At 46.6% G+C, this 27,993-nt stretch overlaps 1 protein-coding gene across 6 annotated transcripts; it reads right to left on the bottom strand.

The window, feature by feature from the left end:
• Positions 1–13: 13 nt before the first annotated feature.
• On the bottom strand, positions 14–27,842 carry PTBP1 (polypyrimidine tract binding protein 1). 6 transcript variants are annotated; one of them, XM_015651859.2, is made up of 15 exons: positions 27,721–27,842; positions 23,902–23,932; positions 14,296–14,374; positions 13,614–13,786; positions 12,519–12,716; positions 11,505–11,675; positions 10,385–10,495; positions 9,875–10,088; positions 8,595–8,669; positions 7,188–7,333; positions 4,644–4,677; positions 3,996–4,088; positions 3,462–3,678; positions 3,155–3,232; positions 14–2,828 (listed from the first exon to the last, which is right to left on the bottom strand). In XM_015651859.2, the coding sequence occupies exons 1-15, from the start codon at positions 27,726–27,728 to the stop codon at positions 2,696–2,698; spliced, it is 1,761 nt and encodes a 586-aa protein (XP_015507345.1). In that variant the 5' UTR covers positions 27,729–27,842; the 3' UTR covers positions 14–2,695. The 6 variants fall into 6 exon arrangements, with proteins under 6 accessions (XP_015507345.1, XP_018864681.1, XP_015507346.1 ...); XM_019009136.2 differs by having other exon boundaries at positions 9,914–10,088; XM_015651860.2 differs by having other exon boundaries at positions 12,570–12,716.
• Positions 27,843–27,993: the final 151 nt, after the last annotated feature.

Genomic DNA, 27,993 nt, shown 5'->3' with positions numbered 1-27,993 from the left:
GGAAGATCAGGAGTGAAGGATACAGAAGAATTTATTGAAAGCACAAGTACAGACTGGGCACCAACTGCTTCTACAATCTCAACAGAAATAATGGAGCTACAGAAAGGTACAAAGGTTGTTATAAAATAGTTTTAATTTCTTTTTGCATTACAAACATTCTTTGAAAGAGGCAATGGAATTCTGATGGTGTGTACGCTTCCCCTCCCCACCCACCTTCCACAATACTGAACCTGGAATTGCTGTTATCAAAATATACAATACATCTGGTCACCATAAAAAACTGGGTTTTGCTGCCCCTCATGTCTTACAACAGGTATAAAAAAATTATAAATATGTACACCCTTAGTTACTCACATTCTTTACATGCAAACACAGGATCCGAAGGGAGCACCCGCTGTGCTGGGGGCGCCTGGTTACCCCAAATCCATCTGCAATTTGCACGGGACACCCGGAGCGTCCCGGCCAGGGCCCGGCCCCGGGAGCCTCCCCAGCACTGGGGAGGGTGATGGGGGGCTCTGAGCAGTTACCCCAGTGCTGCTGGGCTGGGTGCCCTGTGGGAGGAGCAGGTGTTTCAGCAGGGAGGGGATGCCCCTCCTCAGCTGTGCCCTCCTGCAGGATGCTGGCAGGGCCCCGGGGAGCTTGGCAGGGGCAGATCCCTGGCTCCAGCACAGCTCACCCAGATTTAGAGGTACCCAAAAGCAGCTGGGGTGATGCTGTCTTGCCCTCCTCAGGGGTACCCAGCACGCCACAGCCCCAGCGAGATCCTCACTCGGATCTCACACGCTTCTCCAGCATAACTCATAACCTTGAGAGTCCAGGGAGGAACTACAGAAAGTTAAGACTTTTTCAAACACTCAGTGCTAGGCAAGTCAAGAGCTCCCACACCAAGCAAGGAAATCAGAACTTGCAACACTAAGACAATTAAAAAACAAACTTTGGTCCACAATTTGCAGAAAAACCCTGAAAAAAAGTACAAGATTCTTGTTATTTTGCATCCGAACAGGTTGCAGGTTAGAGGGAAATGTAAGGCAACATCGGATCACACGGAATAGAAGGCAGAATGGCCCGGGAAAGAGTTGTAAGCCAGAAAAAAAAAAAATAAAAATGGTTGTATCACTGGGAAAAACTGATCTGCTGCATTCTACTTTTAATAAATTCCCTTCCTAGAACAACATCTGGGCTTATAGGTTCAAAAGGTAAAAAAAAAAATCTTTAGCCTGGGTCCTTTTCCTTCCATTCCCGAGCTGTTTGTGCTCATTCTCTCACACCCTTGGCTCTGCTCATCCTCAGCCACGACCTCAGCCTGGAAACTACTCCTGCCCTACAGCTTCAATTACAAAACAAAGAAAATAAAGTACAGTATACACGGGTAATACCACAAAGGAGTAAATTTAGATTACGTTTATACCATCTTATCATTCTATAAAAGGTACTTAAAACTATTTCTTTTGCATATAAAGAGATTAGAATATTTGGTCAACTGGAAATATTGCTAGGCACAGAGGACAGCAACGGCATCAAAGTATAATACAAGGATTCAAACAAAAGCTCAAATGCTGAAGACATGCTCTAAGAACGATGGCGGAGCTACAGCAGCCTCGTTAATCTCCAATTAGGGGCACAAAGGTACCTCTTGCAGGTACCTTTCTAATTGTGGGGTATCCAAGGATTCTCCAAATCCTAGCCAAGCATTTAGGTATATACACACACAATTTTGACAAACTCTGATTCATCTTCACAAGTGTCCCACAGCGGCTCTTTTGTCCCTCACCCATTCTCTGTGAGGGCAGAGCCTGCGGGCTCGCTCCTGACACTGGAATGTGATTTGGCCTTGGGAATGCTCCCCCACCCACACCTTTGCTCAGCCACAAAGGCTCTCAGGTAACTCCCACCTGAGTTTGCAGGTGGCAATGACCCACGAGCAGACTGGGAAGTGGCACTGGGCACACGTGGAGATGGAGACACACACGGGGCAGCGGGGAACGACTGCCCCGAGCCACAGCCCAAAATTTCCTGTATTCATTTTGCCAGCTCCCCCAGCTGATCGTCAGCCAGAGCCGCTCCCCCCCTCAGCTCTGCCCATCCCCTCCCTGCAGCTCAGATGTTTTCCCCAAAGAAGTAGAAGGTTTAAGGCACAGGACAGCAGGTGCACAGGTAAGGTGGGATCAACGCAACTGAGTGTTGTGCTGGGCAGGCTGGGAGCTCCTGGTCACCACAATCCTGACTCCAAGGCGCTACAGTGAATTCACACAGTGGTTTTAGGTCTTTCAAGGCATGGATGGGTATGGAAATTAAAAAAGGCATCAATGTGAAACCTGATAAAACTTGTTGGGATCTGCTTTTTGGGGGAGGAGGAGCAGGAGGGGAGGGGAATTTCCCAGAGCAGGTTCCACAGTGTAAACTTGAACTTGTGATTTTTATTGGAACAGTCAAGATTGTTACCCATCACCGCAAGGTTAGCAAGAGGAATTAATTTTCTTTTTTTTTTTTTAAAAACCGGTAAACTGATTTCTCTTTAAAAAAATAAAATCTCTGGTCTTTTAAGGTCACTTCAGCTGCATTTTTAAAGTGGCTTTTTTTTTTTTTTTTTTCTGGAATGATGGAAGTTGAAACCCTGGTGTCCAGCCTTCTAAGGTCAAGGCTGAACCCCAGAGGTTTTAAGTCAAGTCCATTTTTACTCAGGCCTTCCCAAGCTCTAAATGGTGGACTTGGAGAAGGACACACGCAGGTGATGGTTCTCCCCAAGGTCATGATTGTGGAGGTCAATGAGGGACTGAATGGCTTCTTCCACAGAGCCCATCTGGATCAGAGCCATTTTACGGTCCTTCCTGACAAGACACAAGTTTCAGGCATGTTCAGTTCCATTGCAGGAGTTTCTGCAGCTTGATCCAAGTTCTCCCATCCATCAGAGAATTGACCCCCCGAGTACCTGCAGCACACTCACTCTTTAGAGGAGTGTCCCTGTGGCAAGCACACACAGCCCTACTGCTCACTCAGTGCTCAACTCAAGGCTGTCAGGAATTCTTTACTCCAGAGTCAAACTCTGTTAGTAAGGATTCTGCTCACCTTTGAGCCTTTGACTGGAACCAAGTACTTCCACCCTTCCCGTATGAAAAGCCCAAAGTAGTAAGAGGAGATAACACAAAACACTTACTGGAAGAATTTGAATCCTTTGACCATCCCACCATTGCTTGAAAATAACAACTTAAGGTCTTCTTCAGTTACTGAAGGTCTGAAAGAAAAAAAAAATTTCCAGTCAAACAGAAGTTGACAGACCAAGGTAATCTCAAAAAACTAATTCTCATCAGAGACTTTTCTAAATTCCCATCCTCTTGGCATGGCAACATAATTGGAACAGGGAGCTGAGTGAGCTCTCCTGACAGCAACACAGAGCTGCCCTCACAGAGACTGCAAACACTTCAATACTCAGCCAGACAGGAACTCTCCCTGTGGACACTTACGGAATATTGGACAGATGAAGAGTGGCAGAAGGGGGAAAGATGTTTTGGAAATTTTTGGAGCCTGGTTTCTTGAAACGATGTAGAGGAGAAGTCCCAAAGTCCTTGGTCAGGCCGTGGTCCTCCTGGTTCTCACGGGGCAGCTGCACTGTCTGGTGCTTGGACAGTGTGATACGGATGGGCTTCCCGTGGAGCTTCTGCCCATTCAAGTGGCTCATGGCTGCAAGAGGAGGACAGACCTGACTGCAGGGTACCTCAGTTTTATCCAGACATGAACTCAAGGCCAGAATTTCACTGCCCTTGCAGACACCACACACCCTGCAGGGTCCCTCTGCCTTGCTGTGTTCTTTGCTTACTTCCCTCTCGCACCCACGAGCCACCCCAGCCCCAGAGCTGCCCCAGAGCTGCCCCACAGCCAGGCCCCAAAGGCATGGACACCTTTGGGGCTTCTGCTGGAAGAGAATAAAGTACCAATATTAAAGTTTTAACTGCTCATTTTGTCCCTAACTGCCCAGAGTTTGACTCTGCAAAGCTTACCAAGCTGGGCCTGATTTCCATCAGCCATCTGAACCAGGGCATTATCTTTCTTATTAAATAAAATCTTCACCCTCTGCACATCACCATAGACTCCTTCAAAGAGGGAGGAAACAAGAAGAGTCTTAGGTAAGGAAACAAAAAGTCTAATTCAACTTAACATCAGCTAATCAATCCAACAGCAAAAACATCCATTCCCAACCAGAACTGATCTCATTCCAACCATGGCTACATATTCTGCTCTAATTAAGGGAATTCTTATATAGCAGAATAATAATGGAACAATACATTAAAGAAAAGACACTGGGTTTCAGCAAAAAGCCAAAATCTTACTGCCAGAAGACTGGACAATTTTGCATGCTCTCTCAATTTAAAACTCTTATCAAAGACATGCAAAGCAATAACCCATGCAGAACTGAACCAAAACCAAAGGCAAACTAAATTAAACAGCAAACTAAGTAAACAATGTAAAACCAAAATTAAGCATTCAAAAAAAAAGAAAAAAAAAGAAAAAAAAGAAAAAAAAAAAGAAAAAAAAAGAAAAAAAAAAGAAAAAAAAGGCAAACTGCAAACTGTACATTTCTGAAGTATCAAAAAGTAATCTCAAATAAATGAAAAACAAGGTAATAAAAAGTGTGAATAATAACATACCGAAAAGAATAAAGAGGCATTGGGGTGTAACTCTCTTTAGAGAACAGCAGAGCAAGGCAGCGGAGGGACAGGGAAGAGGTAAGGAATCGAAGGGGAGAGCGAGGTTGCACAAATCGTCCACAACGAGGAAGGGCAGAGTCCCCGCAGGAAATGGCGAAATTGGTTGATGGATGATGAAGTTTTCAAGATGGTTAATATTGAAGGGCAGGTTGGTTTCCGAAGAGCAGGGTTTGTTTTATATATTTTTTTTTTTTTTTTGGAAGGGGAATGTTTTTATTTTTTTGTTTCAAGCAACAACAGGAAGCAGAAGTACCGTGCAGTCAGTTGGCAAAGAAATTCCGGATCGGGGGAAGAAAAAAAAATTCAGGGATGGGGAGAAAAGAAAAAAGTAGCAAAAAACACAGGTCAGTAAATACATAAGGAATATGTAGTGTTCCATCAGTCAGATTTATAGAATTCTACATACAATAACTTGCTTACAGAAACAGTTAATAGGTTTTACCTAGTGGAACACAATGATAAAGAAAAGGCATTTTTACTTCAGATATACAAAGGAGTAAGAGACAGTATCCTCCCAGAGTGACTTCCACAGGCTGCAATGACCAATTCAATTGCAATGGCATTCCCTACAATTTGACTAAAAATATTTTCTCTGTTCACAATTAATAAACTTTATGGACCAAAGTCACAAACATCTTCATTTGCTGCTTCGGGGTCAGGAACTGCAGGAAGCAATCCATGCCATAACACATGGCTGGAAAGAAACAAGGAACATCCACCTTAGATACCAACCACTGCTTTAAACAAACAGATCATGTGGATGAGCAGCTGTACTGCCACAAATCCCACTCCAAGGTCTGCTGGAAGCACTCAGATAAAGGAGTTGTTTGTAGAGGACTGTTCCTTTCCTGCTCTGTGGCCTGACCCACAGTACTGGGTCACCACCAGCTGAGATGTGGTGGTGAATGGGTTCTCCCACTCTCATGGAGAAAAAAAGGAGCCATTTCAGCTGCCATGATTCCCACTCAGGAAAATCCCATGGCAGAGCAGTCACTCCAGGCAATACTGTCTCTTTACTAACTGGTTGTGGCACAGGTAAGTTTCTACAACACTGATTATACAGGCAGTGGAAAAAGTTTCATGTCTGTTAGTTCACAGCTTCAGTCCAAGTCCCAAAGTCTCTCTAGCCCAAAGACAAGCTGGATGGAGAGTGAAGAGCTCCTCAAAAAAAAAAACCACAGGGCATGAAATAACTGCTTGCTCCTGTCTAAACAGAGCTGTGAGCAATCTGAGAGGTGCAGCACAGCCCCTTGGACCTGCCACTGCCATCCAGGCACCCAACAGCATCCTGGGAGCACACTTGGAAGCATCACACAGGTCAGGAATAATGATGCCTGCAATTATCAGGACTTATGGTGGAACAAGCCAGAGATGAGAGACCCTGGAATGGCAGAGCAGTTTCCAGGCAGCACGAGCAGCAAATCCCAAAACTGTTCCACAGCCCCTGCTGTTATTTCATGCCCTGGAGAGAACAGCAATGACAGGTAAGAGCAGTCTGAAATATGATCCAATTGGTTCATCTCATTAAGAGCAAAACATTTTGATTGTTCATCACATCCAGGCTTCCCCTTTGATCCAAAGAGGTTTTGTGGTGACTCTGCCATCACTGTTAAGTTTTACAGCTTTGCAAAGTGCTATTAACGTGTGTGCACAGTCCCACCAGTTACAGCTCCTCAGCAGAGCCTCATCACTCTGCTGAACACCAGAGGTTCTACACTTTCAATCCAACCAGATCCAGAGGCTGACTGAAGGAAAATCCAAGCCCCCCCATATCCAATTCCCTTATGGTGCTGTATTTTATTAAACAAGGATTTTGTTCAAATATTACTTGCTTTATTTTGAGAGAAACCCAAATAATTCAACTCACTCAGTTAAGTAGAATTGAAAATGTAAACTGTGAGCTGTTAAGGGGTTTAGCTAAGGAAAAACTTCCAGGAATCCTGGAAGGGGGGAAATGTGCAAGCACATGGCAGAGGAAATACTGCACAGGTACAAGGTCAAGCTAGCAGGGATCCAGACACTACACAGAAAGAGCAAAGGTCAGCATGAAGCCTCTCTGTAGTTCTGAATTAATGTATTAAAAACTACAACATGCCAAGGAAAAGGAATGGACATGACTATTCTGTGACCCAAATGACACTATTCCATGGGAATGGTGGGGAGACTCCACACAGAAGAGGGAGGAAGGAACAGGCATTGTAGTCTCTGAGGGACAAGAGCAGGCAGGCAGCATCCTTGGCTTTGAACCAAGGAAGAGCAATTTCAATCTGAGATGGACTTTCCCATTTCCCTTCAGCAACTAGAGTACTGCTCTGCCCTGCACCTGGGGCTGTCAGAGCACAGCAGCAGCTGCTCTAGCGGTGCCGCTTCCTTTGGATACAGCAGGATTTCACTTTCAATGAATTTCAGCCCAATCTGTGTTCAGAAAGTGAAAGCAGAGATAACAGGAAGGAGAAAAAAAAGTAAAGTTAGGACTGCACTAACCTCTGGGATCAGATTGCTAACCAGCAGCACGGAGTGCCCTGTCCCAGACAGGCCGGGAATGGCAATCCGTCCTGCTGCAGCCGCTGCAGCTGCTGCTGGAATAGCCAAAGGAGCTAGTGCTCCAGGAACACTTGGAACTGTCAGGCCTGGAAATTAAAGAATATTAACCAGTAAAGAATTAAGAGCATGTACTCTAGTGTATTTGCTGCACCAGAAGGGAGAAGAGCACACCCTCTGAACCATGCAAGTCATCATTCCCAACAGTGCCCATGTAATCCCAAGGGCAACAGGAGCCTCCGCTTCTGGTGCTGCAGGAAATGTTCTGGTTTCTAACAGGATTTGCTCTTGCAGTGCCTGGTGCTGAGCAGGTGCCTCAGCACTGTCGTACGTGCTTTGCAAGCAGCGGATGAGCACAAAGCCTCAGCTTTTCTGTGCAGGGCAGGTGTCACACACGGGGTGTGGGGAGGGTCCGTCCAACCAGGGCATGCACAATGTGCTGTCACCACACATGCAACCACCAGGTACCCTGTGCCACCCAGCTCTCCTGAGTGGGAACCACTGCAGCTGGATTTACAGGCATTCCCAGACAGCTCCCAGGACCAGCTGGCACCTCCTGTACTGGCCCTTCAAGGGCAAGAGCTTTAGAGCTCAAGAAAAGCTGCTAGTGGTCAATTCCATGGATTACTCCTCAAAGCAGCCCTGGCTTGTTTCCTCAGCAGGGCTGGATGTTACCAAAACAGTAACACCTCAACAGCCCACTCTGTGCTTGTTTGACATAAGCAAGGAAATTCCATCATGTTCCCAGAACATCAATGTGGCTTGGAATGCTGAGAACCCCAGCAAGGCTCGTTTAGGCTGGCACTCCTGCAAGCATGTTCAGCACCTCCAGTTTTCAGACTCTTGGCTACTTCTGGAAGCAGCAATGGTCTGTTACCTATAGCATGAGCTGTGAGCTTCCAAGTGCAACTGCCCCAGCACGTGGAATCTGTATCATGATTAAATACCAGCTTTCTCAAAATATTTAAGAAAAAAAATTGACAGATTCTTTGCTTCTGACCACATTTACAGCTGTCAAATAGAAATCCTCTGTAAGGACATGAAGAAATTCCAAGTACAAGGACTTGCATTTCCTCACCATCTCCCCACATTATTTCAAAGACTGCCTTTACTGTCTCTCCCATCCTGCTTTATGTATTTTCCTCCCACCCCCAGGACACTGCTGCAGCTGCACACAGCATTCCTAGCTGAGATGATATACTGGATCACCAGTCCCTTCTATGTCCAAATGCCAGCATTTAAAATTTACATGGCTAATCCAAACAAAAATATCACTACTTTGCTTTAAAACATTAAGATGCTTTAGGAACAGAAAACCTACATAAAATTTCAGTTTATGAAATACAGTACCTGTAGCCTGAGGAATGGCAAAAGTAGGAGGAAAGCCAGCTCCAGCATATGGAGGAGAGATTATTCCTGGGGCACCTGGGAAAAACACACACGTTATAAAAAAATGCCCAACAGCAGGAAAACTCTAAATTTCACAGAGCTACATAATATTCTGAGCTGGAAGAGACCAACAAGGATTATCAAGTCCAACTCTTGGCCCTACACAGGACAAACCCAACAATCCCACCATGTGCCTCAGAGTGTTGTCCAAATGCTTCTCCAACCCTGTCAGGCTTGGTGTTGTGACCACTGCCCTGGGAAGTCTGTTCAGTGCCCAGCCACCCTCTGGATGAAGAACTTCTTCTTAATATCTAATATAAAACCATCCTAAACTTAGCCAAAATACCTTGATCTGTATTTCACAAGAAGCATTTAGTTGAAAGCTAAATCCTAAAACACAGCCAGCAATTCAAAAACGCCTCTCATGTAACAATGGACTTCCAGAAATGACCAAAACAATTCCTGGGCAAACACCAGGCGGCACCAGAGGCACCAGCTACTGGGACTGACATGGGATTTGTCACTAATCTGATCCTCAATGAGCCCCAAATGTTCTGCCTTAGTTACACTCTATTCCAAAATTTTGACCAAATACACCAGGATGGCATCCCCTCCCCTTCTCCTGACACACTGTCCTGACTGACTGTGCTTGAGATCATCCAAAAACTAAACAGTGGTATAAACAAAAGTTATATTTAATGTTAAACTACAAAGCACAATTGGCAAGATTCATTGGCAAGATTCTCTCTACTTACAAAGGACAACTAAAGCACAAGGGAAGGCAAGCAATAACTGAACCAAACAAAATAGGGGCAATCAAAACAGAAATGAAGTCTACCAAGGTGTGCGTGTAAAAACAGTGTAAACAAGGATGAAAAGGAATGCAGCCTAAAGCTTAACAATACTTAGACTTAACAGTACTTTAACTTGACTTATACCTAAATTTAGAGCTTAACCATAACAATTTAACAGAGAAGTAACACTTAACAGCATTTGGCCTAAATTATAACTATAACTTGACCTAAGTTCCAGATGTGCTGTAGCATATAAGCAAAGGGTGTGCACACAGAAGGAAACAATCAGTGCAAGATAAGATATCTTTGGAAAAATATCCCTCAGAAAGAGCTGAGCCCAGGTGGTATTTGCAAGGACAAGGCCTAACAAGAGCTGCTCAGAGCAGAGTGCAGAATGAAAAGAAGCAGGGGGGTGAGGGTGTTTCCCAAAGACACACACACACACACCAGTTGGCTTTGTCCTGCTCCCACTTCCTGAACGCTCACCAAAAGCAGCTGCCATGGTCTGGTCCAGGGTGGGCTGGCTGTCCCCAGAGGGCAGATCTGGGCGGGTGTAGTCTCTGCTCTTGTCATTGTTGTACTTTACATTGAGACTTGTGAGCTTGGAGAAGTCGATGCGCAGCGTGCAGCAGGCGTTGTAGATGTTCTGTCCATCCAGAGACTGTGAGGAAACAAAACCAGTCCTCACCCACGTGCATTCAGATCAAGCTCACAGTAATTGCTCTCTCTCTGGTGTTAGGCCATCTCATAGCCCCACCTGAGAGCAGGTATCTCATGTGGAGACAGCTCTGCTTCATTCAGCCCCTCTGGCAGCCTCCAAGCCACATATGGGAGCAACTCCCTCCCATTCCTGCTCTGTCCTTGGGGCATGCTGGTGTCATCATCCTAATGCCCACCCTGAGCTTGGATTAAACAAGGCAAACCCAAGTGAGAGTAACCCAGGTATGCAGCACTCACCAGCTTGGCATGCTGAGAACTCATGGGGTCAGCATATTGCAACAAGGCCTGAAACTGGTGGTTCTTCGTGAATGTGATGATTTTCAAGACTGTACCAAATTTGGAAAAGATCTGCAAGATAATATTTGTGTATCTTGTTATCACATTTCCAATAAGATTATTTCATATTGATCTATTACAAGCAGAAATAAAAGTCACCCCTTCAGTCTGCCAGCTTTTCAACTGCAGCACTGAAAGTTTTAAACCACACTGTGGGCACTGCTTGACTGGCATCATGGCATCAGCCTAGAACACACCAGAGTGACTTAACTGCTCCCCAACAGTTTGTTTATTCTGGGTTATTAAACAGTGTTAGAGTCTGAGGCACAGAGTGTGCCCTTGTCTCTGATATCCAAGAAAACATTGAATTCCATATAACATCATGAAAACAATCGTTAAAGTTAAATAGAAAAATTAAAAGTATGTGTAGATTAGAGAGTTTTCTTAAGTCACTGGGTGAAAAAGATTAAGTTTAGAGTACAAGCTAGTTTAGAGAACAGAAGACAAGATGGAGGGTTTAGGGTGTTGTCTCTTTTCCTTCATCTTCTTCTTCTAGAGGTTTTTGGGCAATAATAGGTGACTGGATAGAGAATGCTGCAATGCAGCATACAGGTGTTGGGTCATTGGGTCACTAAGAAAAATAATTTGTGTCCATTGTTAATTGGGTAAGAATAAGTATAAAGATAAAAAGGCTGTGCAATTTGGGGACATTTTGTGCTTTTGAAGCCAACTTGAGCCAAAGCTGTGGTGGGTTGAACTTGTGCAGAAAGCCTGGGGAAGACCTGCCAAGTCTTTTGATAATATATATTAATAAACATGAAAAACAAGAAGCAAACGAGCCTTTGGAGAATCTTTCATGAAACAGATCTGAGATAAGGGAAACTCCCTTTGAGGAGTTATCCCATAAGGGCTCAGCCCTGAGGAGACTGAGATTCCACAGCAAGAAAACAGGAATATTCCCAAACACCTTCGTGAACTCGTGTACGGTCTCCAAAGAAGTCTGACAGTTCTATCCAGAACTTGCATTGTACAAACAACAACAGCAGGACAATCTTCAAGCAATTGCAGCAATGTGTTTTACCTGGTGCAGAACATCTAGAGTGACAGGGTAGAAGAGATTCTCCACAATGATTCTCAGGACAGGGCTCTGGCCAGCCATCGCCATCCCTGCATCGACGGCCGCGGCTGTGGCGGCCAGCGCCACGGCCCCAGCCTGCACCTGGGTCACGGCTTGCAGAGCTGCTTGGGCACGCTGCAGGAACAAAAAAAGCTGTTAGACCCACACTTCTGCTTCCAAAAAACACACAGTCAGTTCTCCTTGAGCTCCCTCTCTGCAAACAGCCCGCTGGACTCAGCAGTGAGCAGAACAGTATGTGCTGATCCAAGGGCTGAGAAATGTTTGAGACAGGACCAATAAAGACCACCCCAACCAGTAAGGGCAAGGCAAAAATACAAACTAAAATCACCCATGGAGTACCTATGCTATAGAAAAACCTTGCTTGGCATAAACTGATGCAGCAAAAATATCCCATTGTTCTGAATCCATCTCCAGAATCCTAGAAAAGCTGACAGGACTGGAGGATTGATGCATAATTGCACAGGGATCCAGAAGTGAGAAGTGCCTGGGGGCTCTGCAGAGCTCCCTAAAAACAGAACACTCGTGCTCCAGCTGTGAGAGGCACCCAACAGCAGCATCTCATCTGCAAAGCATGGGAGGCTCTGATCCTGATCAGAATCAGCTCAAAAACTGAGAGCAGACAAAGGGGATGTACTGGCAGCCACCCCTGACAAAGAGCCACAACACTTGAACTTCTTTCCAGTGTTCCTGTCCTAAAAGGTTGCCAAAAGGGGCTGAGCTAAAACTAGGAACTTTTTCTCCTCTACAGAGCATGTGGTGCAAAGATCCTTGAGACCTGTTGGGTTCAGGTGCTGCCATCTCAAAACTGCACCTACCAGCACCAGGCTTTGCACTACCACAGGTGAGTTCTGCCCCATCAGGGCTGCACTTGATAGAAATTTTTTAAGCATTAGGAACAAACATCATAAAGCACCAGATGTTACTCAAGTCCATGGATCTCAAGCAAGCAGCAGAGACCTGGCTGCGTGTCCCCCCTCCCTGGGATGACAATGCAGAGAACAAACTGACTGCTTGGTTTGGAGAGTTGTCTGTCTTCAGCTCCTTGTGGTTGGAGAACTGGATATAGATGGGCTGGCTCCGGAGCACTGGAGTGACTGTGGTGTAGTAGTTCACCATGGTGTTGGCTGTCTCCTCCGTGTTCATCTCTATGAAAGCCTGGGAAGTGAAACCCAACACGGACACGGTCACACCAGGTCACCCCAAACTGGGTTTTCACATGTGTTTTTGTACACAGAACTGTTTAAAATCCAACTATAAGTAGAACAAATCAGGATCTTCCCTCTCCAGACTGATTTAATGCAATGCTTCAGTCTCACCCTAAGATCTCCATGCTATGTGTACTTTGATCTATGTGTCTGCAAGAACACAAAAACAGAGCAACAATCCAGATTCTTCACTTATCTCCAAGGCAAGAAGCCCCCACGCTGCTCCACACCCTTAGGGGCTTCTCTCCCTCAGAGGAGAAACATAAGGGATTGTAGCAAGTCACTGCAGTAAGCACTTGCATATAATCACACCATGCAATATATCAGAGGCACCTTTTCATAATTAAGATTACAGGCATTATTTTAACCAATGATTAAAGTTAGCTTGCTTTTTTACTCCTTAATTTGGAAGATAATTTTAGTTACCAAATTAGTGCACACCTCCTGAATTACCCAAGAGTATTTCAGCTGTACCCAGCTCATTTACTAGATCTGTAAAGGTGTCCTCAATATACCACAATACACAGTGGTAACTCAGCTGTCAAGCAAGCCTGAGTGAAAAAGGCCAACTCATGGCACTGCTGTTCAAATAATCCCTGGCCTGCAATTTCCAAGCCAGGCCTAACGCTAATTATAAGTGACAACCTGCAATTATGGACTGAGCTCCTTCTGCAGCCTGAAAATGGTATTTTCTGCAGCTCATGGGATAATCACAGAAAAGTAAAATAAGAGCATGTAGAAGTTATTGACTCGTAATACACAGAAATTGTTTAAACAACTTGGATCTGCCTTCCTGATGATAAACTTATCGAGCCTTTGACACAATTCACATTTTCAGAGACAATACCTGGTTTTTTCCTTTCAACATCAGAAGATTGGTGACCTTGCCAAAGGGTAAGCCCAAAGAAATAACCTCTGCCTCCGTGACGTCACTGGGGAGCTTGCGGACGTGGATTACTCGGGATGGGATCCCGGCACTTCTGTTATCACCTTTGAACTTTTTGCTGTCGTTTCCATTAGCTGCAAGAAAGAAGAGTTACTGCTGATGAAAAGGGTCTGGAAGAAGAAGCACACACTTCCCACTGCTGACACACACACTCTGCTCCCCAGCCAGTTACTGCACTATTACAGAGAAATTCCATAGTCTAAGTTAACTTGAGTTTGAAGACACACGGTTTTACTCTTTTTTTCCTCAAATTACACGATGGGAGTGACACAGCCAAATGCCACTGCAATGGAATTAATTCTCCAGTGGCCATTTCCCAGTTTGTGTAAAGCCCACACCTACCCACCCATACTTTTAGTGCAGGTCTGAGCCACTAACCTGGTGCTTTATTCCTTTCCACCTGGCTTAGTGTTGTTGGCAGATTTTTATTATTATTATTAGTATTATTATTATTAAGCACCATCCCACTAAAGGCCTAATAAGTACTAAAAATGAAGAGATTTTAAAATTATGACTAAGAAGGAAAATCCAGACCTCCTCAGAGTACTTATAAATTCCTGTGCTTGTTCCCATGCAATATTACCTGCAGAAGGAGAGTTGCTGCTCATGATAAAGGGTCCGTTAGTAGTAACACAAGGAGAGAAAAGCTCCTCAGCTGCCCGCTGGAAGAGAACAGATGACAGGTAAATGGACAGCATTTTACTCAATTCTATCCAGGCACTCCTAAAGCAGAACAACTGAGAAAGCTGGAGAGGAGTTGAATACAAGTGTAAGTGAAAACATACTGACAGTGGGCAGTGAAGCTCACCTCCATGAATTAAACATCAGTCAGATCCAGTTTGGTAATGGAGCAGCACTATCCAGTATCTCTTTTCAGCTCAGCATTAGGGATCTCAGGGCTGGAGTGCTGCTGAGTTGTGTGAAGCCACTACACACAGTGCTGTGCACCAACAGGCACCTTCTCCTGTCATACGTGGCAGAACAGGTTTCTGACTACACTCCCATCCCACAGAATTTTCACTCTGAAGCTGCCAAAACTGTTTGGGAATGACTTGGCAGTTATGAATCAAAGCTGTGCATTTTGGCCCCATTCCTGGAAGTGTTCATGCCCAGATTGGACAGGGCTTGGAGCACCCTGATCTGGTAGAAGGTATTTTCTGACACAACGTTCTCTGTAAAGTCACCTAAATCACCCCAACTGACCAGGACTGATCTAACCCAAGCAGGTACAGAAAACAGTACTAATACAAAAGCAAACATGCCTATGAATGACTTCTTAGCACAATCTATACTTGCATACACATCTTACAATCAGCATGGCTTAATTTCAAGTAAATTACATAGAAGACTTCAAATTCCATTGTAAACCGTGAGCAAACATGATACCACAGATCTAACACACAAGAGCACTTTCTCATTGTTTTTTACACTCTTCCACAGAGGCACCACACTAAAAGGCTTTCATCAATAGAAAAAGGCTCAGAGCTCATCCCTGCCTTGGCAGCTCCCACCCACCTCAATGGAAACGTACCCCTCTCCACACCATGGCACCAGAAACCCTTATCTTCCACACGCCCTGTATCTGGTGGCACCTGCAGAAACAGGAGCCGTGCAACAACAAAAGCTCTGTGCACTCCCCCAGCAGGCAGGCTGGGAAAGTAGGTCACCAGGAGCCCCAGAACACCCAGCTACAGACACACGGTTTGGGTTTTTTTCTTTCCCCCTCAAATCTTGAATTTCTCGTTTGACTACTCACTGCCAGCTCTTCAAAGAGGCTTCAAGGACTTTGATGTCCCGAAGATGAGAATTAGGCCAGGTTCCAAACCGCGGTTCATGAGCTGCTGCTGGTCACCTGCAAGCACTGACCAGCTCCCACCAAGGCTCTGGCCTCGGCCTCCTCCTCCTCACATGGTGCAGTCATTAGGATTGGGCCTTTTAACAGCTGTTCTAATTAGCACTTCGATTCCTGAGTGCAGCAAGAGGCAAGCTGGGCTGGGAGGCTATTAGACTGTGATCCCATCCTTTGATGACTCAAATTAAGGCATAATTCCAAGGCTAGAAAAAATCCTCCAATTTGCTGTTAGAACACTCTTGTGCCTGCACTGCTGCTGCCACTCCAGGTACAGCTTTCCATGCCACGGCCTGGGATACACCTGACAGCTACTGACAAGAACCACTCACCAAAGCACAGCCCTACCCACGTAATCAGGTGTTTCTGGCTTCATGAAAGCCTTTGCATTAGGCCTTAATGGGACTTGAATGCTTTAAAACATCTTCTTAAATATTAACTTGTAAAATTCTGCACATCCAGGATGTCAGCTGTTCCAGTACAAACTGGTGTGTCTGTGCAAACACAGTCGGCAGCTCCTGCAATCCATCATGGAAACACTGTGAGAATGAGCCACGTATTTGGCTCTCATGGAGGCAACACTAGGAAACTATAAATTGGAAAAAACAATCATTTATACCATTATGGAAAGAATTTAACTTTCCTAATGGCTTGTTTAAAATAAACATTTTCTTGCATATTTGAAAACTTCCTCGCAAGCAAGGATGAAGAGGTTGTCACAGCAGCCAGGCTCCACATGTCCATGTCTCTTTAAGGAGAGCAATTTCCAATCCACTCCCCTCTTATCTTGGAGACAGCCTGTGCTGCCCACTGTGACCAGAGCCGGGAGGCAGGGGGGGATGATTGTTCAACATCAAAAGCAGCAGCAGTCAATTTGTAAGCTTCCCAGCTGGAAGTACATGCAAACGAGGAGGGAAGACTGCCATGGTTGGAAAAGGGCAGTTATTCCAAAGTCTTTGGAAATAAGAATAAAAGGAAGTTTACAGACAGTACATGTAGGGCTGTGCAGTCACAGCAAAGTCATCCCCCACATCACCCAGTGCAGGAGTGGCTGCTGAAGTGCAAGAGGAGCAGACCCAGTGCCCCAAGGAGCCTCAGTGGTCACTCCATGCTGCACAGGCCAGTCCCCAAGGAGGCTGCATGAACCATGATTTTTCATTGATGGGTGTTCTTCCTCTGCTCCTGTTGGAGCTGATATCGGATAACTGCAGGAAATAGTTGCTTTTTTGGAACTAGGCAAACTGAAAGCCAGTTCTCTATGACCATGCCCACAGTAATGAGCACTCAGAAGCCTCCATCAGCTCTCTGCCGTTACACTGCAGGGATCACCAGTCTCTCTCCACACTCCTTTCTGTATATGTTAGAAACACTAAAGAGTTTCTTTAAAACCATGGTATACATTCAAATGTTTCATACCAAGTACCCAGTTCAGTAGAGGCAGAGGAACCAAAGCAAGACTGGTTGGTTAAACAGGTTTAGGAGAGTTCCTCACCAACAATGCACCCACTGGGTATTTTGAATTATACTGGGAAAGACAGTAGAAAAGTTACTGATTCTGAAGTTTATATAATTTAATTTAGGTTTAAAATGGAACAAACCCAGGTAAGGGCTGTGGGGGTGCTTGGTGCTCACCCATATCCACCCAGCTACATTTCAAGACACAGCTCTCCAACCCCCAGCTCCTATCCCTGCTCACAGAGGCATTAATTACACTGACATTTCTGCTCAGCCATTCTTTCACAGCTGGTATTTTTACAACGAGATTAACAGAAGCCACAGTGTGCTTGCAGCACATCAAATTCCTCATTTGAGCTAACAAATCTCCTCTTCCTCTGTTGACTGAAAACAACCACCACTTCTGGAGTTAGACAGATTCTACCTAGAGCAGGGTAGGGCTGTCTCCACCACCCAAATCCCCAGTCAGCAGCACAATGGCACCAGGGAAACCCCACTGGGATGGGTTTCCATGCCAGCAGCCTCCTCTGGCCTGATGCTCCTGGCTACAGAAGGTCCCTTGCCCAAGCTGCACTAATTTCACCACACACCGTTCTCCAGGCAGCCCTGCTGCAAACAATTCCCTCATTCTCTTTTCAGACTCAGGGAGAGGCAGGCTGCTGCAAGGTACAGCTTAACATTTCGTATCTCCCCCAGTTGTATTTTTGACCACGCCCCAAACTCTAAGCCTTGCCTTGCTTTAGAGTTTTAACAAGTAAAGATTAAGAATTTTTAGTCTGTCCAGGCTTTCAGAGCTTAAAAAGCAACAGCTCATTCACATGCACTATATACTGCCTCACTGCCAGCAGGATTTTACCTGGCTTACAATACTTTGGAATGAGGCCAGAGATTGTCTCAGCTTCTATCAGCACACCTAGAAGTGCTACAGAAATTCCCAGCTGCCCTATATAATCCTTTATCTACTTAAGATCCAGCACTTACTTTAAATGGATTACAGTAAGTCAACTGCATCCTGCCTGTGCAAAAGGCTAGAAACAAACACAGACCAAACCACCATAAAAATATTCATTTCAAGTCAAACACATGATATTAATCAACTTTCAGGCACAAAGCAAAATTAAAACAAAGGCAAAAAGAGCATGTGGGAAGGAAGGGGACAATGACCAAAAAGGCCAGAAGACACAGGTTGGTCAAGCTCAAAATCTACAAAAAGCTGTTTCTCTCCATGTCTCACTGAGGAAACCCTCCAGAACAACAGGATTGTCTCTGGATATGGAGCACCTTACACTGCTCTGACAGACTTGGGATAGCAGTACTTTGAGAGGGAAAAGGTGGATTTTGGAGGCAAGCAGACCATCAGCTAACAGGGATTTACAGAAAGCAAAGCAGGGAACAGCAGCATCTGGAAATTCATTCTGAAAAGAAATCAAAGGAAATATGTCCTGCAAGAAGCCAGAGCACATGGGCATCGTTGTTCTTCACTTTCCCTACATTTGGAAAAATACTGTAGAGCCAATGAAGACCACTGTAATTATTTTCAAAATAATGACTCAGACCACTGAGCTCACAAAACCCCTCTGCTCTGATCAAAGAGGCAAGAAAATGCCTCTGAGCACAGGAGGAGCAAGTGGCTCATCGGGGCCTGTCCAAGGTCAGTCCCAAAGGGACGAAGGAATGCTCTGATCCTTCAGTTCACAGCTCAAATCTCTGTGAAGAAACTATTAAGAGAAATCCAGTCTGATGACATCATCATCACACTCATGTTACATTCCAGCATTTTTTGCTGAGAGATTCTAGATTCAAGAATGGAACTAAATATAAACTACTAGGAAGGATGCCAGTTTTCCTCGCCTTCCACCAAAGACTCATGTCCAGCATAGCTCACTTATGTTTCTCCTTTATTCCCCTCTCCAGCACTCTTTAGTCACTTAAAGCAGTGTGAAAAACATTCCAATTTGGGTCACAAACAAACTATGAGTCAACTTTTTTTGTGAAACACTTCTGAAGAACACACACACCTGCATCCCCAACAGGATTTTCCTTCTCCAGGAAGCTAGGAAGTTAAGGCCAACACAAAGCAACTTCAAGATTCCACAATGCGACACTGCCCCCACTTCGGTGTCACTCACACACTGGATGCACAATTCATCATTTGATAAGAACCAAAGCAGCTGGGATCAATATAGTTCACCAGACTGCTCATGGCTGATGTACCAATTCAAACACAAGAACACATATAGCAATTATCAAATTAGGTCCACCCCAGCAGCCAGTATATTTCATGGACACAACGGATCTGTGGCAGAGGAATCAGCCTATCCAGCAGGCACAGGGGACACTTATTTTCAAGCCATGCTCTGCTCAGCCAACACAAGTCACCTGCCACTTCAGGCTTTTAAAACTGTCACAGCCTCCCTCTTGCCTGGACAAGATTGAGGCTGATATCCCTACAAAGCAGCCAATGGCAAGCTCCCCACTGGGATCCCCAATGGCACACTGGGCATACACACACCCCCAGCCCCTTTGAAGCTGGCTGAGATGGTCAGAGCCCAGCAGTTTCCTCCATAGTACTCCTGCAAGTGCCAGCACCGCTTCTAGAGGCTGCAGACAGGCCCTGGAGTTCCTAAAAGCTGCCAGACCCTCTAGTGCTACAACTGCTCACCCCATGTGCTTTGGCAGTGAGCTGTGAGCTCCAGCACACACCACAGCAAAGCCAGATCCTCAACCCACTCATCCATCAGCCCCTCCTAACTTTCTTTCTCAGTCTTTGCTACTATGGAGACACCCTGTGAAACAAACCTGCCCTTTGAGCAAATAAAAGGTGTGGCCAGTTTAAATAGCCCAAAATTCCTAAACTCCAAGTGCTGCAGCAATGCAGTCATGCTGGCTCACAGGGCAGCACACGCCCAGGCTTTATGATCCACCGCTCCCAAGCTGAAACTTAACTACTCGTCAACCTTGAGTTTTCAAGTCATTGCCATGGAGCAGAGAAGCCTTGGCTAAGCTCAACAGAAATCCTATCAGGGAGAAATAGTGCTGGATGAGTCACCCCAGGAATACAGAACTCACGCAAGGACATTTCTGCCCCATCTGTCAGGGGGTCAGTGGAACACACGGGTTTAGCAGGAACTCTCCAGGCAGCACAACTGTGCCTGACCTGTGGCTGTGCAGAGGCAGCACCACAAATGGGATGCCTCAAACACTGTCCCAGCTGAGCACAGCATTCAATGTGTTCACAGGAAGCTTAAAAGAGTTGTACCAGAGCCATGGGGAATGTGTAATTAAATAACAGTTCCTCTTCTTGCTGGTGTGAGAGGACAATAAATGTGGTACTGGTACACCTGCATTTTCCAGTCTGTACCTGAAGCAGATGTCAGAGACCAGAGTCCATCCCTACAGCTTAAAAACGTGCAGTTGAGTGAGTTCATATACATTAAATATTCTCCTATTTTTTTTTTTTAATCATCACAGGTTGAAGTCAAAGCAGGCCTGAGGTTTAAATACAGTATTTTCTAAAATAATTTCATTAGCAGATATATGACTTGAAGACCCAGGTGCATAAAGCAGAATGCAGCACTCTCAGGTGAGATGGAGTTGTTTGGCACACCCAGGTGACCTGATGCCACCCAACAGCCACTGCCATCCCTGTCCCCTGCCACCAACATGTGGTTCCCATGTGTGCTCAGGCCTGATGGGGAGGCCACAAGAGCCAGCTTGTTGCAGCCTCTAACTAAAGCCATAGGAGGGGACTGGAATTTCCTCACAACATTCTTGGCCCACTGCCTGAAGCCATAATTACTGTTCCCATGGCAAAGGTCCTGGATTCACCACAAATCACTTCTATGCAGTCAGCCTGTATCACACTCCAGCAAAGCCTGTTTTAAAAATTAACTTCTCAAACGCCACACAACTGCGCTTTTGGTTTCTGGAAGAGAAATCTTTCAAGCAGAGCTTGACTTAGCCAAGAAACTATGGGATTATTCAGCACCTAAACTATTTTGAGACTTTTCCAATCACCAAAATGCAATTTCACTTAAAGAACAGTGACGTGTCACAGTTCATCCTCTCTCTAGTCAGAGTGTGAAGGAACAGTGATATGAAGGGAAATTAAACAAAGGGCAAGGAGACACAACAGAGTGAGACCTTGATCAGACTACTTGCAAGAGGCAACTGCAGGGTCAAAGAGCACCTGAGAGCTCAAACACCATGCCTCCATCTTAGGGCCATACATTCTTCCTTTTCAGACAGCAGGGAAATTATGAGAAGAAGTAAGTCTTGGATCATGTGTTTCTGATCTGCAAGACATTCCAGAAGGCTGTGCATCAGGAACCCCCAACGCCAGAATGGCAATGAGCTTCCTAAACAAATCCACACACTTTAAACTGAGGAGTCTGGAATGGCTACTACAATTACACCTGATTAAAAACAAGACCATTGGGCAGTACAGCGCTTACAAGAGCAAGCCACTGGAACACCTGGGGGCTTTTTAAGTTAAAGAAACTAAATTTAATTAAGACCTCAAAAAAATTAATAAGTGGGTGTAAATACTCTTGATACGTAAATTAAGCATGTGAGAAAATAAAAAAATACACCAGCAGCCTGTCCTTTAAAGCAATAATGTTGAGCAAACTGAAAAACCTGACTTTATCAAAGTCCTCAACTTCCAAGCTAAGCTCAGCATGAAGACACCAAGAGGCCACTGGGAGTTTGCTGTGACACGTTGCTCAGCAGTGGCTTGAGTCACAGGCACTTTTCCTACTTGTCTGAGCCAGCTTTGGGACATTCCAGTGACAGTATCAGATCATGGACAAGGTTACTGAGGGCTCAGTAGCATGTCAGGAGCTGACAGATTTTCTTTCCTGACAAATTTATACTTTCTGTGCATGTACACATCACGTATGAGTAAATTTACACCTCAGATTAAAAAGAGTTTTCCAGCTCAGATCCCCATGTGTGATTTGGTAGTTCAGCCAGGAAGCTCTCATGAGCACAGTGACAGAATGGAAACCTCGGACTGTGCTGGATCCTGGGAGCAGGGGAAGCTGCCTGATGTGCCTGACCCAGGCAGATGATGGGAGAACAGGAGAAGCTTCACCTTGCTCTCAGATATGCACAGACTCCAATTTACCTACAGAAACCCACTACATGTTACACCCAAGCACTAACAAAGGGGATTCTATTACAAAAGCTATGCCTGCATAGTCAATGACTTACTTAAACACAATCAGATAACATGGCTTCAGCAAAAATCAGTTGAAAGCTTACCTTTACCAAGATGATTCAGCTTTCCTGCCTGCTTCTGCCACTCTTTAAATTTAGATTCAACTTTCTTTAAACCTGCCTCATCTGACTTAACAAGAAACCTCATGTTCCATGCACAATTTAGTCTCACCACTCCCTACCTGCTGTCCAACCAGCACAATGGATATGATGCTGTCCCATGCCAGAGGTGAAGGCACCAGAGGGGATTGCTCCCAGACCTCATCTGACTGGAACCAGCGTTTGGAATCCCCCCAGATGAGAGCAATGAGGCAGGCAATCCCACACCCCAGAACTCCAAACTTTGCTGAGGTCTACAACTACAGTTTCAGAAGCTTCCTGGTTTAGTTGTAAAACCACTTAAAAGTTATAAATTACACATTGTTAAAAACCAGAGAACCTTAACCAACATTAACCAGTTTCCCAGCAGATGATGTATCAAACTGCTCTAAGGATGCCTTGGTCCACCTTTCATAATGGCTATGAACTATTAACCAACCTTATTGTCCAGGCTTAAGCCTCTCCTCCTTGCATCCGATGGCAAACTGAGCTCCTTGCAGCAGGCAGCATTTCTACCCGAACCAGACGCTATCATTAATTTAAATTTGAGATTCCAGCAGGAGGAAAAGTGGGAGTAACCTTTCCCCCACAGCTCCTAAGAGCCCCTTCAGACCCCTAAAACAGTGCCAGGCAGTCTGTGCTTAACATAGCTCACTCTGTACTTCCAACACAAAGCTCTGCTGGCCAACAGCACTTTGTGTGATGCTCCTAACCCCATTCTGTAGGGTTGCTGGTGCTCCCAGCACACCAGCTCTGTTCCACCTCAGTCCCATCCTGTAGCATCACTTCCCTGGCCCTTCTGAGTGGCCACTTGTGGCTCTCAGTCCCTGGCAGCTCTTGGTCACTGCCTCCCCATGTGCCACTCGGCCACAACGCCAATGGCCAACACACACAGGGTTGAGTTCACTGCAGTCCTGACCCCAGAGTTACAACACTGACTAAATAAAGCCCTAACCCTTCAGGCCCACTCTGTCCTGCACATTCCAGTTTGGCGTTTCACGGCACCAGTGCTGATCCCGTGAACGTGACGCCTGTTACCACCCGTGGCCGATAAGGAGCCTCCTGTCAGCGCTCTGAGTTTAGGGCTAAAGCTGCACTTTCCAAACCTGAGACTAGAAGGGCAAAGGTCATATTTGCTGTACTCACAGGAGATAAAAATCTGCTGCTAAACCCTCCCTTTTGTGGCAGAGGTAATTTTGACATATAACTGAGCAGGAATTCACACAAACAAAGGAAATGGAGTTCTCCAAAGGAAAAGGACCGGTTTCTTCATGGAGAAGTATTGTCTAGCACACAAGTTAACAAGCATGGCTTGACATTTTAGCAGGGGAAAGGGCTGTTCCTAAATGCAATAAAGTTGATCATCAATGCCTAAATGACAAGAACTAAATGCTGAGCCATATTATAAGTTTTAAATGTACATGAAATTGAATTACCTTCTGGTTAAAACCAATTTACATGGTACCAGAAATAACCCTTTAGAGTTGAAGATCTACATTTGGTGAGGCTAAAACTAGGTCAGATGCTGAGCAGTGTAAAAAGAGAGAAAAAGTGAGAAGTGCCTACCTTTGTACCAACTGTTATATCTTGGACAATGCTGTAGAAAAAAGAAAGAAAAGGATTAAAAAAGTTAGATAGGTTTGCCACAAAAATCCAGCATAGTTTACAGTAGTAAGAAAAAAGCAAGTCAAAGTGCACAGTTGTCTTTGCAGGTGAGCCAAGGACAGTTTATACAAAGAAAAATTATTAGATGGTGATGGTGGAGACCCAAGACCCAACAGTGCCAGAGAACTGCAGCTCTCCCACTCCCTACGGCAGCACCTGCTCCTCCTGCAAGGGCATGGGGTGGGGGTGAACCCCCCCAGTCCAGCGATGTGACCTCGACTCTGACCACACCAAGCAGAAAAGCATCACGAGTCAGCTTGGTCACCAACATCCCCTTCTGAGTTTCCTGCCCCCAACACCCACAGAGCCCCTGCCAGGCTCTAGAACGGCTGAAGAGACCAACACCAGAGCTCCAGTGGTCCCAGGGCCAGAGCCCAGCTGTGTCCCAGCAGAGCAGGAGCCAGGGCACACAGCAGCCCTCAAGCCACGCCAGCACTGCCAGAGCAGGGCCAGACCAACAGAATGCCCAGAGGTCCAGGCAATCCCAGCCTGGAATACGCCCTACATAGGATTTCTCTATCAATTCTACAAAAAAGTAGTTATTAAACTCAATCTTAGACACTTAAACCTCCTAAAATGAAGACTTTCTGATTAACTAAGATGAAAAGTAGCACCAATTGTACTTTAAGTGACCCACAGCAGGTCACTGAACTCTCTACACCACAATACACACCTCCTTACAGCAAAGTACACCAATGCAGTCAAAATGACTTGCCTACAGCCTTGCATGTGAGGCCTGGGTGATCTCCCAGAGCCTTAGAGCACCTCCATGTTACTGTTTCATCAGAGCACTCCAGACAGTTTAAGAATTCAGTTATACCCTTGCACTGTTGATTTTTTAGTAATAAATTCCAACTCCCTGTAAAGCAGCAACACAAAACAGAGAACAGAAATGACCCCTTTGGACTGCCATGGATACAGCCCTGCCTGGTTCAGCTCCTCTCAAAGAGCTGCCTGTAATTTCAGAGCACAGGATGCAGCAGTGGCCAGCTGACCGACCTGCAGCAGCTCCACAGAGCAGGGGGACACACAGCAGGTAGGGCAGTTCTTCTTGAACCAGCAGTAAGAAACCTGAAGTACTCAAGAACAATTCTACATGGTAATTTAATGCGAAAAAACTTGCATTTACTAGTTCCTGCTTGCCTCCCCTCCTGCAACAATTCATAACTTGCACCGAAGTCGTGTCTGATCTTGTTAGACCACTTGAGTGGCCCCAGTGACTTGAGTGTCCCCAGCTCCAGAAGCAAACCGCAGCTCCAGCACGAGCCAGCTCAGCTCCTCACACTTCCTCTTCTCCCCAACCTGCCGTGTCATCATAACCCAGCACTCTGCAGCTGGAGCCACAGCCCTGTCCAACGGCTGCTGCGGGAAGCCACGCGATAGCTCTGGATTTTCCAGGGAAGTCCTGGGAGAAGGCCGCGTGTGACACCGCTCTGCGGGCCCGGCGCTGGTCACCCGCCGGCAGGATGGGCTGGCTGTACTCGATGGTCAGCTCTAATGAAACCCAGCTGCATGGAGCAGTTCAAGGAACCAGCATCCCTAAACACAGAGCGCATTCCACAGCTAACACATAAACACTAATCCAGGCATTTCCAGAACCGTAAAAAAAACTACTGCCAACAAAGCACAATAAGAACAGGGAATGCCCCACATTTCCCAAACTCTCGAACTTACCCCAGAGCAGTTTCTCCCACTTCCTGTTCCTCCTGTGGGCCTCTCACACAGGAAATGTTTTACATAAAGTGCCTTAGCTGGGGATGGTATTTAGAAGTATCCAACAGGAAGAGACACTTTATTTGCCAAGAACTATCGATTCCTGGGATATTGTTGTAGCCCATTTGACAACATATTTCTCAGGAAACAAGCTTCAACCGTATTTCAGAATTTTTATTCAAGAAATGTGCAACGTATTTCCAGTTCACACACCCCCTCAGTAAATCATCCCAAGCCTCCTTCTCCTGTCCTGCACACCAGCCTTCAGGAGGGGATTAAAACTTTTCCCAGTTTCAAAAGAAGAGGCAATAAAGCCCTTCAAAAAAATTATTTTTCCCATGGAAAAATGGGATAATTCCTATGCAATAAGAGGAAAAATTAAGCAGCACCAGTAAAACCTCCAGGTCATTTTCCAAAGCAGGATTGCCCACACAGACTCCTCACATGTTTTAACAAAGCAACTTATTCAAAGGGGATCATTTGAGCACAGCTCAGGATCATTTTTGGGAGAAGGAGATGGGAGCAGCCTGGAGCCAGGGTACACTTGCTGCCAACTCGGCAAGAACCTAAAACCATTTTCTGAAGCAGCTTTTAAAGTTTCAGCAGGAGACAGGATACACTTTCACGGGGCCAAGGGATCCTGCACAGGGACCTCCAAGAGATGAAGGGTAATTGAGTTTCGTGTGTTACAACTTCTACATTCAAATAGCAACTACTTTAACATGCACGGAACATCCGCCTTCCCTGGAACTACAGCTGATAACAAACCGATTTTTGCCCCTAGAATGTGTGATCTCATGTGCTGAGAATTTATTTGGTTTGTTGTTTCGTATTGGTTTTCTTTTAATAATATCATTCAACACGACGAGCAACTGGTTAAAAGCAGCAGAACGATACTGGACTGAAAAAAATTGTAAATATTTAGGGATTTTTATGGGTTTTAGGATGAAAACAACACTGAGACGCCACCTTTTCAGCGTGTAAAAAAGCCCAGACATGTGACTACGCCCAGACCAGTGTTCTGAGGCAGAAAGCGAGAAGGCTCTAATTTGGGCTTCCCGTACTTACGGCTCTGAGAAAACAAACTGCTTACTCGGAGCCCTTTAGAAATATTTTAACTACTGCGCGCTAGAAGAAACAAAAAACCACATCACTAAAAAAAACCCCCACGCCAAACAGGAGAAAAGAAGCACAGAGAGGCTCGTTTTCGAGAGCGATCCCCTGATAAAACACCCGCTTTAGAACGAACTCTGCCGCAGAGAGGCCCCGGCGGGCGGTGGTTACAGAGGAATCGACGATGACCAAGATAAAAGTTGTGCTCTGGAAACTCCCCGAGTCCGAGCGTACGGAGGGGAAGTTTTCCGGAGTTGCGCGGGACAACGAGAGCGGGGCCGCGCTCGCAGCTGTACCTGCGGCGCTCAGGTGAGGCGGCGATGGAGCCCTGCCCGCCCTCCTCCCGCCTGCGAAACTTGGGCGAGCGAAAACCGGTCACAAAAGGAACCCAGCGAGAGCCCCCCCCGCCCGCGGAAGCGCCAGACAATGGGAGGGAGCGCGGCCGTGAATCACCGCCCGCCGCCCCGCCAGGTGCGCCCGCCCCGCCCGCTCCGCCCGCGCGGAGCCGCGCCCGGGCCCCCCACCCGCCCCCGCGGCGCTCCCGGACCGCCGCCCCCCGCCTGGGCCCCGTGAGCCCCTCAGGCCGGCAGTCCCGGAGCTCCCCTCGGCCGGGACCGGAGGTGCGCTCGGAGCACACGCGGGGCCGGATCGCACGAGGCGGCGCACTGGGCCCGCCCCTGCTTCCCCCGCCGCCCGCGGGAAGGGGTCCGGGAAAGGGGGGGAGGCGGGCCCCACACGAGACGACCCCCCTCGCCAGCCACGGCCGCGCCCGTGGGCCCCCCGTAGGTATCGTCCCAGCCCCCGGCGAGGGTCCTCGACCCGGGAGCCCCCGCACCACGGGAGGGGTCCGGCAGCGCTGCTCGCGGCCCCGGAGCGGCGCCGGGCGGGACTCACCCGTCCATTGCACACGGAGACGACCCGGGAGCGGAGTGGAGGCGCCGCAATAGCGGGACGAGCGAGACCGCTCCGTGTTATAGACTCACAAAATGGCGGCGCCGCCCGGCCCGCCTCGCCCGCGCCGGTGCTCCATTGGTTGGCGGAGCTGTCACACTGACGGGAGGGCGGCACCGCCCGCCTCCCGGGGTTGGCGCCCTGGCTCCTCGCGCGAAGCCGATTGGCCGCGCGCGAGGTAAGGGGCGGGGCGAGTCGCCGGTGCGCGGCGCCATT

This window comes from Parus major, chromosome 28 (genome assembly GCF_001522545.3).
Source record: "Parus major isolate Abel chromosome 28, Parus_major1.1, whole genome shotgun sequence".
Lineage (NCBI taxonomy): Eukaryota > Metazoa > Chordata > Aves > Passeriformes > Paridae > Parus > Parus major.
This window is presented reverse-complemented; position numbering and strand designations above follow the sequence as displayed.